Below are 16,363 nucleotides of genomic sequence, written 5' to 3' on the forward strand. Positions count from 1 at the left end.
AACTGTGAGGCACAAGGCACTGCATTAAAGTGTTTTTCTCTCCTTTACACGGTCATGGTCAAATAATTACAAAAACACTGTCTACTTCAAATTGTTTTTTTTTTGTGTAATGGGAAAAAACGGTCCATTTTTCTTCTCTTTGTTTTGTATGTATGTACTTAAAAGTAGAGAAGTCCGCAACTTAAGAAAAGTCAGCTAACATTTTAGGATAAAGCATCAGAGAACAAAGAAAGAGTTTAGAAAAAAAATTAAGTTAAAAGACAGATTATTTTCTTTGCTTGGATTCTTACCTAAAAACATAAAAAGGCTAGAAATGGGAAGAGGCTCTTTGGCCTGCCTAGCCAGTTTGGTAGTTAGTAATTCACTGATCACAGGATCTCACCCAATCGCTTCACAGAAAACAGGGTATCGGGTTTAACAAAATGGCCCAACCCTCACACTCAAAACTCCGTAACACAGATCTACTTCTCAGACATTAAAAACATAAAATTAATAGACTTGGGTTGAAAGCTACAAGTAAAATCTGATGCGTTTTGGAAAATCACAAGGGAAGGATCGAAACTCATTTCTGTACTACAGCAAAACAGAATTAAACAGCAAGTAAGCACTTCAGGTCTATTCTGCTGTCAAGAGTTTTAGCATGTTTAACCTGGTTATCCACTTATGGTTATTTCTGCTTTTGGAAAGCATAGTTTGTGGGTTTTGCACTTACAGTGTCATTTTTTGCAGTTCAAAATGTCACCCCATATAGTACAGTACAATCATATTTTGCACCATAAAATGTAAATTCCTTTAAAGTTTAGCCTATGACATTAATTTTATTCTGTTTTAGTCCAGTGTCCAGCTCTGATCAGATTGGGAACCACTATCCCGACAGGGCCAATGTACAGAACATGTCCAAACCTAATCAGCTTCAGCAGGCAGGAGGAAAGCAGAGTGCACCGGGTGCAAACTCGTGCAAACCCTGGGTAGGGCATACAGACGCAAGGAAACCCACCTGTCCTGCCAGCTCCAGACGCTTGTTCCCATAGTAATCCCTGTCATCCACCTTGTTATCCCCCTGAGCCAAAATCACCCTGCGGACCATCACAGCCAGGTAAATACACTTGGCACGGAAGTTGAATTCCTTCACCTGGAAAATACAAACAATACAGAAAAGTAGACATTAACCAGTTTTACTGCACACTTCCTGTATAAGTTTTATTGCTTTCTTTACATAATATTCATGTACAGTGTTTAGTTGTGATCCCAATGCGCTGCAGGTTTTAATTTCCTCTGTAAATCACCAGCAAATTGAACTGAGAGCTGCTCAACAGTCTGACCTCCCTACAATCCTCCTTTTATTCACTGGGTGAAGCTGCTGCTCACTTCTGTACCCGATACACCTCAGCTACAGTATGCAGCGGGGCTGCTGTGTGTCAACCAAGTGGCTTCTGCACTTCAGTGGCAGATGAATCGGTCCCATCTGACACGTTAAGTGCCTCATATTCCTTTGGGGATGAGACGTTTTATATAAATACTTGACGACAGTACACCCACACCTCTTACAAAAGGGCTTATTATGAAAATTCAATACCATGAAGGACGTGAATCGTTACCCACATGTTGAATAGCGAAATCTTTGAAACTCAGAAGAAGCGATACGAAGAGAAATTTTGAAACCCCTGCCAAATGTAGAGTGAAGAGGAAGGTATCTTCCAACTCATTTCGTAGAGAGTGCACGCTTCACGTGCGTGATACAGTTCACCGCATCTTGCTTCGTGTGTTGTTTAATACTGTGTGCGCTCTTACTTCTCGTCTTAGAAAGCCTGTGGTTTAGACTTGACATGGACCCTGGAGGTTCACACTGTGAGCGTGTGCGAAATCACACAACAAGCAAATGAATTGGTTATTGTACATTGTACAGTACTGACTTTACTGATGTCTAACTAGGGAAGCAGCATTTTCCATTAACAGAAAACACAAACCACAGTTTCAGTTATCAGTTTGGGTGAAATAAGTCAAAGAAGGGGTGACATTTTTGGGGGCCAGAAGAGACTAATTCTTCCCCATACGAAATAATGATAATAGGTTTTTCTTTTTAGGAATTTTTGCTACACAAAAGGGTTTCTGGGAATTAATACATGAGATATTGGGGGGGGGTATGATAAAAAGCACAAAGGCTTTACAATGTGGTCTAAAGTCTGCTTGGGAGCTTACGTTAAAATTCCCCAAGATCTGAATCCAAGTGAAAAGAAGTGAAAGAGTTGGTGAAGCCACCTTCATCACCACCCAGCCTGACAGCAGCACTGAAACCCGGAGCTGTAACTCACCGGCACATGGGTCAGGATTGTGGAAGCCAGCAGCTCTCTTGCTTCTTCCATTTTTGTCTTCTTCGGACCCCCCCACATGCGCTGCCTCCGGACCTTATTCCCAATGTACTTCAGGGCCTACGAAACAGGTCACATGATTACCAGAGAGCTAAATACAATCAGTGGACACACTGGGGAGCTGTAGGGAGCACATCACTCTCTTAACGACCGGGAATACTAAAGCACATTCTTGAGCAGGGTTATGGACAACGGTCAATGTGAATTGCTGTTTTTCATGTCGATACATAAGGTTCTCAGTATGTAGTTTAATTAAGACAGGAAGAAGAGGAAAATACTGCGGATATATTGTGCAAGATGTTTTTGAAAAAACAAATAACATTAACGGGATACTGCTAATAATAAATTTGATATAGACCTTCCTAAAAATAATAACTCAAAAACTCACTTTTTAGTTCAGCCGGAATTCCTGCAAAACTAGATTTTATTTCATAGAATGACTTTTAATGAAAAACACCATCTTAAAGAAACTCAATTTAACAATTAGGCATACTGAAGGAAAAATTGAGCATCAAAACAACCATAATACCCTATTCATGTGTTATAGTTCTAGAAAAAACATATGCAATGTGGCTACTGATTAAACGTTTTTGGTGTCATTCTTGATATTTGACCGACTGAATGTTGCACAAGTATTATACTGACTATTGACAGAGTTGATTTGGCAGACGACAAGACAATTCAACCTACTGAATCTCAATCCTGGTGAAAACCAAAGACACAAATACACAGAAAAGTATCGACATGCTCCACAATGCCTTTGCACCATTGGTATGCTGGAAGCTGGTTTCACCAGCAGTGGAGATGAAGTCATCAATCAAGGTTTTATACAGAATCGGAGTGTGGCACAGGAGTGCATGACCATACATTAATCATGTACCTCAGACCACTCGAAGGAGAGGTCCAAGGGCGATCATCTGGACAAGGAGTGTCTAGTTGCTCAGTTATTCCACTTGTAATGATTAAGAGCAATGGCATTGCATCAATCAATTCTGAAATCTCATATACTGCCCTCACCCTAATTATACATTCCTGGACAGTACACATCATAATGCTTGTGCAACAACAGCAGTCTTGTGAGAAGATGATAGCAAGACTTTGGATGTATTGTTCACCAAAGTCTTGACATCCACTAAAAACATGAGATGAGGTGGCTTTTAGGGCTCAAAGGCCAGAGAACAGTGCACATGCTTATCTAGGCTCACAAGAGGAATGGGACAGAATCCCACAGACCACACACTACTAGCCTGTGACTTTCAAACTATAACCCCCTTTGTGATGATCAACTCTGTCGATGACTAAGATTAACCAACATGATGTACTGGCCTTTGTCATATCTGTTCAATAAAATGTCAGTGCACCTTCTACAAAAAGATGGTCATTTCCCGATACCCTCTTACGTTATATAAAAAAAGTGGATTAAAATAATCTTTACTGGATCAAATATTCAATGCATACCGCAATATGAGAATCTGTCTACCGCAATCTGAGGCGAACTGTCCCACAAACCCTCCTTCAACACAGGAGTTCTTCCAAATGCTTTTCATTAGTTTTCATTTGCACAAAGCTGACAAAACAGATGAAGCTGATAAAACTGCAAACTGACGCTGAAAATGATACAAACATGTATCATATAATATTGCCAAGTCATCTTGAGCACTAAATCAGTCAGGAAGCTGAGCAAGAGCAAATACCCTACAATACAAACATGGGATGTAAGAAAGATGACAGGTTAACAGGGAGACAGAGAGAACAGATGTCATGTAAGCTGAAACTGAAGAAGACAACAGCAGTGTCTACAGTAAAGGTACAGATCCATGAGCACCTTACAGGGAGGCTGGGCTCAAACAGCCTTAATTGTCAAACAAACTTGGGAGTAGAGCTGAAAAGCAGAAATCAGTCCTCATAGTGCGGTGTGCATGTGATTGTGCCAAAGAAAAGGGCAGGTTCTTGCTTCTTTCCACAGAACGTGCCAACTGCCTCACTTGCAACTGTCCACAGCACAGAGCTGCTCTGGCAGTCCCCCAGCCGCTGGCTTAAGCTTGCCCCCTTCATGCCAGTCAGCAGTCAGAGTTCAGAGGTCACTTTTACTCCATTACCATGCCACCCCACGGGCTGGCCACCCAGTCCACCGAGAACAGCCGTGAGTCAACAAAAGGCTAAGTCCAGTTTACTACAGGCGAGCTGAACTTAAAGAAATGTGCATTCCTGAGCTGGTGACAGGACATTGTTCAACAGCACATCAAAGGCAGCCCCCCGGAATTACCTACAATTCCTGTAACACAGGAAAACGTTGGTTTCTGCAGTTTTTGGTTCAGTTACACCAAAAGACCCACATTCCTTAGGAATGGAGCATTTAACTGTCACATTGCCAGGCTTTGAAATCTTCCTGGGGCTTTCAGTTAATTTTTTTTAATTACACTATAAATATCTATATAAAACTTACATCTGCAAAAATACAACATTCAATCATACTGGACATTCATAACATGTAAAATGAACCTTGTGTACTTTAGGAAATAAACTCTTTCGGAGCCGGAAAAGTGTAAAAACATTAAGAAGAAGTCAGAAACAATGTGATAGTAAATACACAAGAAATGTGTATTATTGCTAAAAAGCTCCGATATAGACATTAGAGTAATGTTCTTGTTCTTTGATTGCCAAAACTGGAAAAACCTTTTTTGACTGGACCTGCACCTTCTGGGCTAGTAGTGATTAGTGGCAACTAAGCCTTCTTTATGTCCGTAGTTGGGCTGGTTCCCAAAGGAGACTCTGGATGTACAACAGTAAGGTGCACAGACACTCACATTCTTCTAGTCTAGAGGGCAGTCTGGGCCTTTAGCACACTAACAGGCTCCTATTCAAAAAGACTCAGTGAAGGCAGGTGATAGGTTGATGTCACGCATGGTCATAAGGGTAATAACAGCTTCTAACAGTAAGCAGTGCATTTTAAAGAGTTTTGTGTTTTTGGTTTCAAAGAGAAAACTTTCCCTGGTAATTTTTTTAATCAAAATGTACATAACTCTACCCCTACATGTGAGCTGTTGAACACAAACACAATGCAATAACAGTAACACCATATTGTAAAAATTCTTCAGATGAGTCATGAAACCGAGGACCTGACTCTCTGTGGTCATTAAAAATCTAGGACTAGGGTTGTTACCCCAGTGTCCTGGCCAAATTCCCCCCTGGCCTTTACCAATCATGGCCTCCTTATAATCCCCATATCTGAACTGGCTTCATCACTCGCTCTCCTCCCCACTGAGAGCTGGTGTGGTGTGTGGGGAGCGGACTGGTGCATCACCCAGGTGGGGCTGCACACTGGTGGTGTTGGAGGAGGGGAGATCACATAACCTGTAAAGCATTTTGAGTGTATAGAAGTGCTATATGTTATAATAATAAAAAAATCAAAACTCTACGCAAAAAGAAGAGAGTTATTATTATAAGAGATTAGCAAACATGTTTTTCTGAAGGCCAGCAACTGGCAGGATAATTTAACTTAAACCCAGTTTCCACCTGGCAGCGTACCTGCGTCTGGGTGAAGATCTGTGCTTTCTGACACTCCTCAAGACTGGGAGCAAAGGCTGCCATCACATGCTCCTCTGTCCCGATCATCTGGACGATCTCCTGGTCGCTCTCCACCCCCATGGCCTGTGATGGATGGGAGAAATATGTGTTTGCTCAGTGACATTTGCTTATGCTAATAGGGTATTGTCTGAGCGGGTCTCCGCTGGCGCCGAGGCTGGGGCTGTGCTCCTGTCTGTGCCATCTGGTCGTGGCAGAGCAGCCCTCCTAGAGAACGGCTTGGAAACTAATTCCAGATACACAAGTGCAACACAAACAAACTTAGAGAAACTTTCCCTCCCCCTTATTCACCCATACTCCAGCCGCACGGCATAAGCGTATTCCCTATGTGACACATTTGAAGGTATGGTGCTGGGATGCAGAGGAAGGCTAATGTAACAAGGACCTGGCTGACTACTGAGTGACTGTGCTAGTTTACTAAATTCTAAGGGCCTGGGGATTTAATTAATAGGGTCACTACTGAAAGCCAAGTTGTGCCCAACTGTTTCCTTTATGGCAAAAAAGCAAAACAACAAGAAACTGCATCAAAAAGGAATTCTTATATCTTAGCGCTTGATTAAAATTAAAATGAATTAGTGTTAAAACTACTGCACATTTGCCTGATTAATAATTTGTAAATATAACTACAGTAACAAACACTGTGGCAGAAAATATCTTTAACACATTCACTCCATTTCAAATCCAGCTTTACTGGAAAATAAGGACTTGTGTTCTATTTAGTCTGGTACAATTCACCCCACATTTCACATAACTGCATGACTTCATGGCATCTAAAAACCAAAATGATTTTCAAAACAATCCCTACTGGACTCAGTATTTTACAATACAAATTCTCAACGCAATTATACTGGAACAGAAAAGTATTTGAAGAAAGGTACCTGACTTAATCTTCCACACAGAGTACAATTAAGAACTTCTTTATAAACTCATGTTCAAAATGACCTTATTTTTTCTAATTTTTCTGTGATGAGCTGTGGGAAAAGTGCAGGGTTGGCATTACCTTCATTCTGTCCTTAGCATCGAATTTACTGTAAAGGAACAGGTAAAGGAGAAGAAAGGAAACAACATTTCGGTTGTGGAGCCTTCGCCAGGTGTGAGGCTTTTGTATCATGTACATTTACTGTCTGTGGAAATAACACAAATTTGAACGAGACTAAAAAGTTTAGCAGGCTTGAAAATCGATATTCTAGCTAACACCACGTTTAAATCATTTGAACAGAGCTATACTCAAATACGGTTAGCTGGGATTTCACTCTACCTTTCCTTCTTAGTGAACTGTAGTGCTTGCTCTCAAGTCTTAAATGTCTTGCCTTTTCATCAGAGATCAAATCCAGCAAGGAAAAAAATTGTTTGATCAACATGGTTCAAGCATTTGAATGCAGAAAATGTCTATTCATCAGAAGTCCTGGCTGGTATCATAAGTACCAGCTGAACTAATTTTGGTCGCTTCTTGTACTATCTGCACCAAATCCTGATGATTTCTTTTTCTAAAATATACCTGGCTTTTCTAAATCGGAAACCGATTTCTCAAGTTAACTCAGTGCAGTTGGCAGGTTATTCACATCACAGTACTGTCGCTTGTGGGAAGTATGAAAATCAGGAAGTCCCTTTACTCAAAGTACAACTCTTCCATTTATACCAGCCAGGTTGGAAAGATCTTGCAGTTTGCTGTTACCCCTGCCAACAAAAGTCCAGTAAATCAGGTGTAGCTGCCCCTTTATTGAGTTTCTAATTTAATTTGAAAAGCCATTTGCAAAAAACTGAGTGCTTTGATCTCCATTTTCAGATTCGCCAATCACAACGGTGGTTTGAGCGCAATAGATTCGGTACTTATCCATAATGAGAGACTATGTTTCTACAAAGCCTCATCCTCATAAGCAGAGATGGATTGTGGCATCCTGGACCACGTTTGGGCAAAAATGTGCCTATGCTTGAGCAGTCAAGAGTGGTCTGTGCTTCCTGTTCTCGGTTTTAAAAGCACCTCCACACAGTTTCCACAAGCCTTAACGTTCTAGGCATCACTATCATTCACTTGGCCAAGCCAGAGCCTTGTGGCGAAAGACTGGGGTTTGCACTGAGCTCAGGGAGAGCAGCGCGCTTGTCACCACCGTGGCACGACACGACACAAATGACACGTTCACGTCAGCCAGAGGCTTTCTTCGCACTTTGCTGCCCATCTCCTGTTGAGCTCTGGCTTCCGACGCCAAGTCAAACAAGTGCTAGATCGGTTTAGAGGGAAAAACTGCAGGGTCAAAATGGCAGCCAGCCGCAAAGCCCACTGGGAGCCTCCAGATGGCGTCAAGGATTTCTCCTGGATGCTGCCACCCAGATGACCCCATTCCTAATAAAGAAGAAAACCTAAATTAAGCTTTGTGGGATTTTAGAGGGATTTCTTAGAGGGTTCACTCAACAAGAGTCCGCTCTGAGATACCAATAAAACTAAACTGTGATATTATATTGTTGTATAACTGCACTAGTATTGCCTTAATTACACTGATATTAACCAGTCTAAAAATTAAGATGAAGAAGCCTTCTTCCCACCTGAAGAAGGCTCCACGGCCGAAACGTTGTGTTCTCTTTCTTCTTTTTTTCATCATGGAATAAACCTATTACTTGTTCCTTTGCAGCCTACGCATGCTGACGCAGCTACCCACCTAAAAATTAAGATTATTATTTATTGTATTGTTGAGCCTACAATAGTTATGCTATATGTGTAAACATAAATATCTGTCCTAAAAATGCTGCTCATGGGAGAAAGGTCTTCATGGCAGTCATGAAAGGCAGCCATGATTCAATTTAATAATAACCAACAAAGGAGGGAGAATATAAAAAATGTGCTAATAATAATCAATGCCACACTACCCAATGATGATTATTATAACCAAATGATCAGTTACAAATACAAATATCAGGAAATATGAAAATCACATCACACGAAAACAAACGTCAGTACACTTCTCCAAACGCGGAGAACGTTAAGGCCCCAGGCTTAATGAGAACAATCAATGAGCAAATCCGGGGACTGAGGTTTATCTATGAGAGTTAAGACATCTCTCTGAGAAAGCAATATAGTAACAATCGTCTGGATAATTTTTTTAACTTGGTACTGTATTATTTTGTCTCAAAATTCAGGTGTATAATCTAAAGTTGCCCTTGAGCTAGCACTCCATATAAGGAATAAAGCTACCTTACACATAACGCTATTCTCTATTGCAATAAAACAATTAAGAAGTTTTAAACAAAAAATACTTGCCTTATACAAAGCAAATGCTTTTACTCACAGAATTCACCTTTAAGTTACTCCTGGTAAAATACAAGAGTTTGCTGCCCTCTTTAGGTACACTGCCATAAGAACAGTTTTAAATTTCAGAAACCAGGCAATTTGATCCATATTTAACACTCGCCTGCGCAGTTCAACCTGGCACTGAACATTTTTCAACAAATAAAAATATATACATTAATATGATTGTATATTTTACTTTGTTTTGTCATCTACCGCTGAAAGCTGTACTGTTGTGCATTTAATAAATAAACTTTGATTTGATCATCAGGCATCTCACGTACTAATAATAATAATAATAATTAATAATTGCTTACACTTATATAGCGCTTTTCTGGACACTCCACTCAAAGCGCTTTACAGGTAATGGGGACTCCCCTCCACCACCACCAATGTGCAGCATCCACCTGGATGATGCGACGGCAGCCATAGTGCGCCAGAACGCTCACCACACATCAGCTATCAGTGGGGAGGAGAGCAGAGTAATGTAGCCAATTCATAGAGGGGGATTATTAGGAGGCCATGATTAGTAAGGGCCAATTGGAAATTTGGCCAGGACACCGGGGTTACACCCCTACTCTTTTCGAAAAGCGCCCTGGGATTTTTAATGACCACAGAGAGTCAGGACCTCGGTTTTACGTCTCATCCGAAGGACGGCGCCTGTTTACAGTATAGTGTCCCCATCACTATACTGGGGCATTAGGACCCACATGGACCGCAGGGTGAGCACCCCCCGCTGGCCCCACTAACACCTCTTCCAGCAGCAACCTTAGTTTTTCCCAGGAGGTCTCCCACCCAGGTACTGATCAGGCTCACACCTGCTTAGCTTCAGTGGGTTGCCAGTTGTGAGTTGCAGGGTGATATGGCTGCTGGCGTAATTTCTTTGATTTTTTTTTAATTGTGAAGATAAACTGCAAACTTGTTTTACTCATCTTATGCATGTATGTTTCTTATTTGTAAATGTTATGTTAAATGTATAATGCATTGTATTTCTTTTTCTACCCAAACAACATGAATGTAACACCTTTCAATTCTTCCCCAAACAGGAGCAATTAAAGGGATGCCCACTGTGTTTCTAGCCCCTGCAAAAAGGTGCACATGACAAGCTAGAAGTGTCCTTAGACTACAAAGGCAAAAAAATCCCCCCCCCCATGTCTGTGTGTCTCATGGAGAGAAAGCTGGGGTATGCGGAAAGACAAATTCCTAATGCAAGAAATTGTATAGGGCTAATAAAGTGATATTAAACTATGAACTGTAATACAGAGCACCAACTCTATCTTATAAGGGAGGTAAGGACCATATAAAGTACATTTCTGAGGAGTACAAAGCACGGTACTTAAGAGTTTATTTTTTATAGTCATGCTGCAATCTGACAAAAGGCAGCATTTGTTCTTGCCCACTGGACATGCAGAACACTGAAATCTGAAGACTAGTGAAACGTAGCTCAGACGAGCATTTCAAACACTATGTGTCTCTATTACGAGAACCAGCATTGCTTTCCCCCTGACAGGCTCCTGCAATGACCTCTTCCTACCTTGAAGATAATCGCAATCGGAGCATCCTCGGACAAAGTGTTGTGTCGCAGGTAGAACCTTCCCTGCCTCACGGCCATATTGGTTCTGCTTTTCTTCTCATGGGTGGAGCTGAAAAAAACAGAACGCAGAGGGGCGGGACACATGAAGGCAGGGAAATCCCTTGTGGGTCATCCACCGGGGTAATTCTAAGGTGCGTTTAAAACTTCAGTTGGTTACAAACTGGTTTCAACGTCTTGTCATTGACCTCACAGGCAGGATTAAATCTAGCTGTTACTGTCTAGAACAGGGGGTTCTTAAAACTATGGGTCACAACCCAAAAAAGGGCCGTCATGCCAAGAAACATCAAAAACCCCTAGTTTAGAGGAACACATCTTCACAGATAAGGAGAGACAGCCACAATACATGATTCTCAATGCAGTCTGAACCATTTAATAAAGAACTTAGTCTTTTTAGCCATCAAGAGAAGAGTACGAGGAGACCTGATACAAGTGGACATTTAAAACCAAGAGAGGAGTGTCTTTACCCAAAGGGTTGTGGGAGTCTGGAACAAACTACCCAGCCATGTTGTTGAAGCTGGTAATTTGGCTTAAAACAAGAAATGACTGGATGTGGTTCAAACGGGCTAGACAGACTGAATCCCCCCCCTCTCGTTTTTAACATCTCTTCTCTTCTTGATTCTAAGATAGAACAACATGCATGTAACACCTTTCAATTCTTCCCAAAACAGGAGCAATTAAAGGGATGCCCACTGTGTTTCTAGCCCCTGCAAAAAGGTGCACATGACAAGCTAGCAAGTGTCCTTCGTCTAATGAAAGTGTGGGGTTGTAGAGGAACCTGACATCAGGTCATGAATCGCACTGGAATGACAGCCACTTCACCCTCCACCAAGCATTCCCAGTCTACAGTACAATACCTGGTCACAGATGCCCCCACTGCTCCTTTTCTGTCGGCCTCCACAATAATTCGGTTTTTAGACAGCTGTTCCTGAATGAGAATGACCTTCTCTTGACCCTTCACGATGAAGTAGCCTCCTGCAAAACAGCCAGTCCTGAGAAACATTCATCAGGATAAACATCTCATTCACCTGCACACTATTAAAGCCCTGAGCTTTCAAGATCACAAAGATGTTTTTTTCACCTTATGGTGGGTGGCACAGAAGCACAGTAGTGAGCATTGCTGCCTTGCAGCACTGGGGCCTGGGTTCAATACCCAGATTGACATCTACATGGAGTTTGAATGTCCTGACCATGTTCCTGTGGGCTTCCTCTCCCAGTCCAAAAACACTGGTAGGTTTACTTGGTTCTGTAAAAATTGGCCGTGTGTGTGTGCCTGGCAATGGACTGGCTTCCTGTCCAGGGTGTAACCTGCCATGCACCCGTTGCTTGCTGGGGTATATTCCAGCGTTTTCCCCATGCAACCCCGTGCTGGATAAAGTGCTTCGAAAACGTATGGATACATTTTTATGGTGAATGTTTGTTTTCTGTGGATTAGTGAGGATTTGGATTCATACACAGAACAGACAAAACTGTCCTGTAATCACTGCGCTGAGAGTGAAGATGAGACCACAACCTACCACCACTGAATGTTGACTCCCTGTAGCTGACAACCATTTACAACCTGACAAGCTTCTCAGAAGCGCAGAGGGTGACTACCTGGGTCAAGAGGGCACTCATTCAGCTTCGAGAACTCTGCAGGCGTCTTCCCTGTCAGAACGCAGTTGGAGCTGCGCAGCATGATCGGCATCCTTTGGAGAAAAAGTTAGAAACTCACTGCATGCGAACGTGCCGATTTGAGAACTACAGGCACAAAAACAAACTTTGGTGTTTCATTCTATCCACTCGTCTTCTCGATGCTAGGCAGCAGCTGAACTGCAATGTGACGGTTTTTGACATTCTGCAAACAGATCTGGATTGTGCTGGCTGTCACCCCAAAGTGTATAAAGGGGGGTTACCTCCCAATGGGCAGGGCATTGCGGATGATCCTCTGACTCCCCCGGGTGTACTCGATGTCCACAGTAATAGGAGCGGAGTATGTCATGTCTCTCAGGCGGCACTGACAAGGAAAAATGCGAAAGCACATTAGCCAAGACTTGCCAGTATCGCCACATGATTACTGTAAAAAGTATGTTATGCTGAAATAAGGTCTAGATCACTAATTCAAAGGCTACATCTCATGCTTGGCTGAATATTAATCAAGAAAAAAAAAGAAGGTGGCAATTTAAATCATCCAAGAAAGAAGTTTAATGAAGATCACGGCTTACCTCATGAGGAGACACAGGTCTGGTCACATTGAAGCTTTCCTCGACATCAGGCATTCCAACATAAATATTGAGGTATCTGGAACAGAACATGCGCTCTTGTCATCTAAATCTCTGACACAGCAAACATCAAACATCATGTTAAATTCCTGGACACTAAATAGCAAGACAGATACCCACTAAGGAAAATAAAACAGGTTTTCTAATGAACCCCATGTGATTTTTGTTTACCCAGACACAAGCAAATTACTTTTTCCATCAAGCTGACCAGTAAAACAAATTGCGAGACCAGACTGAGGGCTGAAATCAGACTGTGCTGTAACCAAGGACAGAACAAGCCCAGTGTTGAAATCAGATAGCCAGATAGACTGGAAGTCATGAGCAGAAAGGTGAAGGATGAAATCCTGAACATGTTAGATATTTCCATGGACATCGAGACAGAATGTCTCCTAATGTCAGAATGTCTTCCTAAATATATAGCATTTTGGCCTAAGACGTAGTTTATCTTATAAAAATGCAGAACAGTTGATCTGTAATACAGTTCATAGTTTAAGATCACTTTACTGGCCAAATATAATTTCTTGTATTAGGAATTTGTCTTTTTGCATACCCCAGCTTGCTCTCCAAGAGACACAAAAGCACACAGACAGGGAGAGAGAAGCTGGGGGTCAGAGCGCAGGGTCAGCCATTTATACGGCACCCCTGGAGCAGTTGAGGTTAAGGGCCTTGCTCAGGGGCCCAGCGCAGTAGGATTCCTCTGCCGGCCGTGGGATACGAACCGGCAACCTTCCAGCCACAGGCGCAGATCCTGAGCCACAGAGCCACCGCTCAGCCTCTTATAATTGAACAAACTATGGTAAAGTAGCTTCACTTGTGCTAAAGATTGTTCAGTTCCCAACTCACCAGCTGAACGAGGCCTCACAACACATTGGGTGACATTAACACATTCTCAGTATCTATTCTCCATTGATATTTGTTTGCCCAGCAGAGTGTAAATACGCATACTCACTTCAAATACCACATAGGATCAGCATCACTTGTAATCTTTTCATTGGCTTTCATGATTTTCTTTATCTGGAAACAGCAATCGCCAAGTTAATCTCAAACACAAGTGCCACAAAACAAAAACAAAAACAAAAAACAGGGCATAAGAGCATGTATGCATGCAATGTCTTACCTCTACATTAATAAAATAATTGAATGAGTCAATATGCTGTTTCACCAGTCCTTTCACCTAAAAAAAGAAGAGAAAGAAAATTAAGATACACAGGGGAGGATATTTAGAATTCTTAGTCGACAATGGAACAACAGAACTGGAAAATAAGGCACAACAGGCACATTTCAAAAGGATCACATACTGTCACCCTGGTGCTGATGCCTTCTGAAAGTCGACATGCAAGTTAGCAGCCTTTGCTGTATAACATCATGTGAACTGGCAACAAGACTTCATACACTAGGAAAGCAGTGGAGTTTAGTATATATGAGGGTGACTGAAGGAAATGTATACCCTTACTCTTACACACCATACTAATAAGAAGGTCTTGGATACCAGAAGCCCTGACCTCCCACCTCCATTTCTCAAACAGGCCACTTAGCCAGCTTCAAACGAGCAGCTCTTTAACATTCTGTCTCAACAACAGTGCACCTCAGCTCTTGCAGCTGGGGTTAATGTCCAGAATGTCAGATTCCAAAAATGGGTCCAAATGGGTCCAAAAAAAAGAGTCAGAATTGTTGCTATTAAAAAGTTAATAGCAATAAATATTATATTGGCCTGGTTGGTAGATTTGGTGTCCCGCGGTACAACTACACCTGTTTAATTTTTTCATCAGTAACACAAGTTGCCAATAGAGAATTCACAATACCTTTAGAAAGGCCGGTAGTAACTTCCATTTCTCCTAAAAGGGAAAGTACAAAATATTAAAGCTGTCCCACTAGATCACAGCATTAGAAAGTAAAATGACAGCACACAATGACCTACTGCGTCTTGCATATTGTATACAGCAGATTTGCCCCTTTTATAAAGAGATTATCAGAAGACAGAGAAAGACAAAATTCGACATGTAATCTTTTGAGAACAGTAACAGTATAATTTGATTATACACTGCTGTGTAAAACGTCTGAACGTTGACTACAAACAAGATTGTACCTGAACTGCCTCTACTGTACAATGTAACAGAAGGAGTTAAACAAGTTCCAATCCACAGCATTACAACCGAATGAACGTTTTTTTTCCAAACAACTTTATATACTTGATCAGCTTAGTTCACACGACTACGTGGCTTGCATTTTCATACAAATCACCCACTTAATACATTTTAAAAACCTCTAGCCCTTACAAAGGAGGCACCAGATTATTAAAAAACAATCTATAATCAAAACATTTTCCCTGACGTTAGCTTGCTTGTTACTCTAACACAGTTTTCTTTACAGACGAATACATGGTTTAAGCAAATTGTATGCACATTGCAACACAGTAATTACTAATATGCATCACTTATATTTCAACTGCTCCGATACTTATTCCCTACCTCTATGGTATTAACGGGGGCTGCGAGTTCTTGGGGAGTCATGCCCCCATACTCATCAATGAGGGCATCCATAATTTTCTCACACTCAAAACAAACGCCCAGACTTCACGAAACAAGAATCACATTTCCAATCCGGCGACATCGAGAAGCGGAAGAACAAACCCACACGTGCATGCGATGTCCCAAATAAATGGCAACGTGTGGAAACAAAGAGTTGGACCGTGGTTCTGCTCCCACATTCCGTTACGAATATGATATGTTACGAAAATAAACGGAAATTAATTTAACCTCTGCACCCTTCACTTTTCCTACAGAATTCAGAAATTGAAATGTAAACACTTATCACTTTATAAGCCGCGTTATTTTTCTTGTATATTCGAAAACAATTCGAGAAGTCAGAAAGAAGTATGAGTGTTGTACAATTTCCAAACCACTCCCTCGTTTGTAACCTTTAATCGTGCCCCATACGTTTTGATTATTTGTCAGTACAATAAATAGCATTTTAAATTTACTTCACAACATTTAATTAAAAAAAACTCATGTGTACAAAGCAATCTCATGTTTGAGCTCGATCACCGTGGGTCTTAACTGGCAATTCGAGTGGATGAAATGGACTTGGGTGGCATGGTGGTGCAGTAGTTAGCATTGCTGCAGTGTGAAAGCCCGGGTTTCGACTGTGGACCTGGGCTACTGTATCTGTGCAGATGTTGTATGTTGCCCCATGGTTGTGTGGGTTTCCCCCCACAGTCCAAAGACTACTGGTACAGTAGGTTAATTGGCTTCTGTAAAAAAAAAACTGGGCCTGGTGA

The 16,363-nt window shown here is 41.6% G+C and overlaps 1 protein-coding gene across 1 annotated transcript in view; it reads right to left on the bottom strand.

The window, feature by feature from the left end:
• polr3b (polymerase (RNA) III (DNA directed) polypeptide B) overlaps positions 1-15,726 on the bottom strand; it is a 37,303-nt gene extending 21,577 nt beyond the window's left edge. The window contains exons 1-12 of the mRNA XM_088645871.1: positions 15,555-15,726; positions 14,889-14,921; positions 14,204-14,260; positions 14,036-14,100; positions 13,030-13,105; positions 12,721-12,821; positions 12,422-12,513; positions 11,683-11,800; positions 10,769-10,877; positions 5,898-6,020; positions 2,313-2,429; positions 998-1,132 (exon numbers count right to left, since the gene is read on the bottom strand). Of these exons, the coding sequence (XP_088501997.1) occupies positions 998-1,132; positions 2,313-2,429; positions 5,898-6,020; positions 10,769-10,877; positions 11,683-11,800; positions 12,422-12,513; positions 12,721-12,821; positions 13,030-13,105; positions 14,036-14,100; positions 14,204-14,260; positions 14,889-14,921; positions 15,555-15,626 (1,098 nt within the window). The 5' untranslated portion in view covers positions 15,627-15,726. The remainder of the gene's footprint in view (positions 1-997; positions 1,133-2,312; positions 2,430-5,897; positions 6,021-10,768; positions 10,878-11,682; positions 11,801-12,421; positions 12,514-12,720; positions 12,822-13,029; positions 13,106-14,035; positions 14,101-14,203; positions 14,261-14,888; positions 14,922-15,554) is intronic.
• Between the last annotated feature and the right edge of the window lie 637 nt (positions 15,727-16,363).

This window comes from Lepisosteus platostomus, chromosome 9 (assembly GCF_059453375.1).
Source record: "Lepisosteus platostomus isolate fLepPlt1 chromosome 9, fLepPlt1.hap1, whole genome shotgun sequence".
Taxonomy (NCBI): domain Eukaryota; kingdom Metazoa; phylum Chordata; class Actinopteri; order Semionotiformes; family Lepisosteidae; genus Lepisosteus; species Lepisosteus platostomus.